Below are 1,729 nucleotides of genomic sequence, written 5' to 3'. Positions count from 1 at the left end.
CTTCATCTCGGGTAGATATCAAAGAGAAAAATAAAACAAACATATAATTTTTATCATTTCCTAAAAACACAACTATTTTGGGGAGAATAAACCGGCGTTAAAGCTACTGGAAATCTTTGCCTCGATCTCCAAAATTGACTGTAAAGAATCGGAAAAAATATGGAAATGAAAGAACTGTAAAGATCTAAATTTAATTTGGAATAAAATCTTTTTAAAATCCAAACTCTTATTTTAGCAGATATTTACATGTAAGATGTAAAAACACTAATTTTCGGATTTTCAGAATTTTGGAAACATGTTTGCCACAGATATATCAAGTCACGTGACCTAGATATTAGGTAAGGTAAGGTAAGATATTGCAATAAACCCACAAAAATGTTGCCTTATAATTTGTTAAGAAAGTCTCAAAGTTTAACTACCATAGCATGAAAGTTGCTGCGGTTGCTAAGGCTTTTAAATCAGCGAGGGCACTTTGCCCTCCCCTCCCCAAACTCTCCCCCACCCATTAAGGAATCATTTGCCATCACAGCACTGGAGAAAACCGTCCAAACTGTCTATTGAAATTTGTTATTAATACTTGGCACCACAAAAGGCATTATGTGACGTATCCAAGCTGCTTAAAATTCTATCCGCAAGAATGCATATATGCACGTCACGTAGACGTATAGTGTAGTCTTACGTGAACAGTAGTGTCCTTTTCATATGGCATCATTTCTCCCTCGCTCGAAGCTCCCCACCCAATTAATCTATGACGGGTTCTCCATCGATTGAGCCACTTGGAATATAATTTCAGCGTGTCTGGACTCGGTAATTGAGAATATTAAAAGAAAGGGCACGACCTTTCACATCCATTCTCCTCCTCGTATCCTAGAGATAGCGTCACCTCTGATTATGGCAGCAAAGAGCAGAACATTCCGAGGTTTCTTGTTTGATATAGCAGAAGATATAACTGAGTCCGAACTGGATAAGTTAAAATTTTTGTGCCGGGACGATTTGCCCAAGGGGGAGCTTGAATCTGTCGAGACACCACTTCAGTTTTTAGAGTTGCTGTGCAAAAGAGGTAAAATTTGCTTGGGAAATGTTACCTATTTGGAAAACCTGCTGGAGAATGCAGGCAACAAGCAACTCGCTAACAAGGTGAAAGCCGGGCAAGGTATGCAATTTTCCCCTTTGTAAATACAAAGGATCTTTGTACAATTCCGATAAGTACGGCTGGGAGTATTACTGCTTAATGAGGTCTCTGTACATACTACATAGAAAGAAATTTATTACGCGGTCTGTTTGGTTGTGTCTTGCCTCCGTATGTAGTTAGTTACTCTGACGTATCTTGACGTTCTAAACTCGTCCTTCGTTTGCCGTCAGTAAGTTACCTTTTCACTGACTTCTGTCATGTTTTAAAGGTGAAATTTGTGCGGGCGCTTCGCAATCTTTTCGCCAGTGTCATGTTTATGCAAGCATGTCTAGGTATGCAAAAGCGTTGTAAACACTGATCGATTTAAATATATTCCATCCTGAAATCACCCCAACCAGGCCAAACCTTTCGATCTCTTTAGAACGGGACTAACTAAAGAAAACACAACGCCTGCTAATTTTAATCATTGTTATATAACTTCGGCTTACTTTCGTGGCCCAGAATTGACAACTAAATATTCAAACCAAACAACCGCTGTCTGCATTCCTAGTCACTTAAATAGTGAGTCACTAAGTTTGTCACAGTAAGTTTGTACAT

At 38.9% G+C, this 1,729-nt stretch overlaps 1 protein-coding gene across 1 annotated transcript in view; it reads left to right on the top strand.

Moving 5' to 3' along the window:
- Window positions 1–388: 388 nt before the first annotated feature.
- The window catches only part of LOC145462676 (uncharacterized), a 9,773-nt gene continuing 8,432 nt past the window's right edge, over window positions 389–1,729 (top strand). The window contains exon 1 of the mRNA XM_081446258.1: window positions 389–1,153. Coding sequence (XP_081302384.1) covers window positions 892–1,153 — 262 coding nt within the window. The 5' untranslated portion in view covers window positions 389–891. The remainder of the gene's footprint in view (window positions 1,154–1,729) is intronic.

The sequence above is a fragment of the Orbicella franksi genome, chromosome 1 (assembly GCF_964199315.1).
Source record: "Orbicella franksi chromosome 1, jaOrbFran1.1, whole genome shotgun sequence".
NCBI classification, from domain to species: domain Eukaryota; kingdom Metazoa; phylum Cnidaria; class Anthozoa; order Scleractinia; family Merulinidae; genus Orbicella; species Orbicella franksi.
The sequence above is the reverse complement of the archived record's forward strand: the minus strand, read 5'-3'. Positions and strand labels throughout refer to the sequence as shown.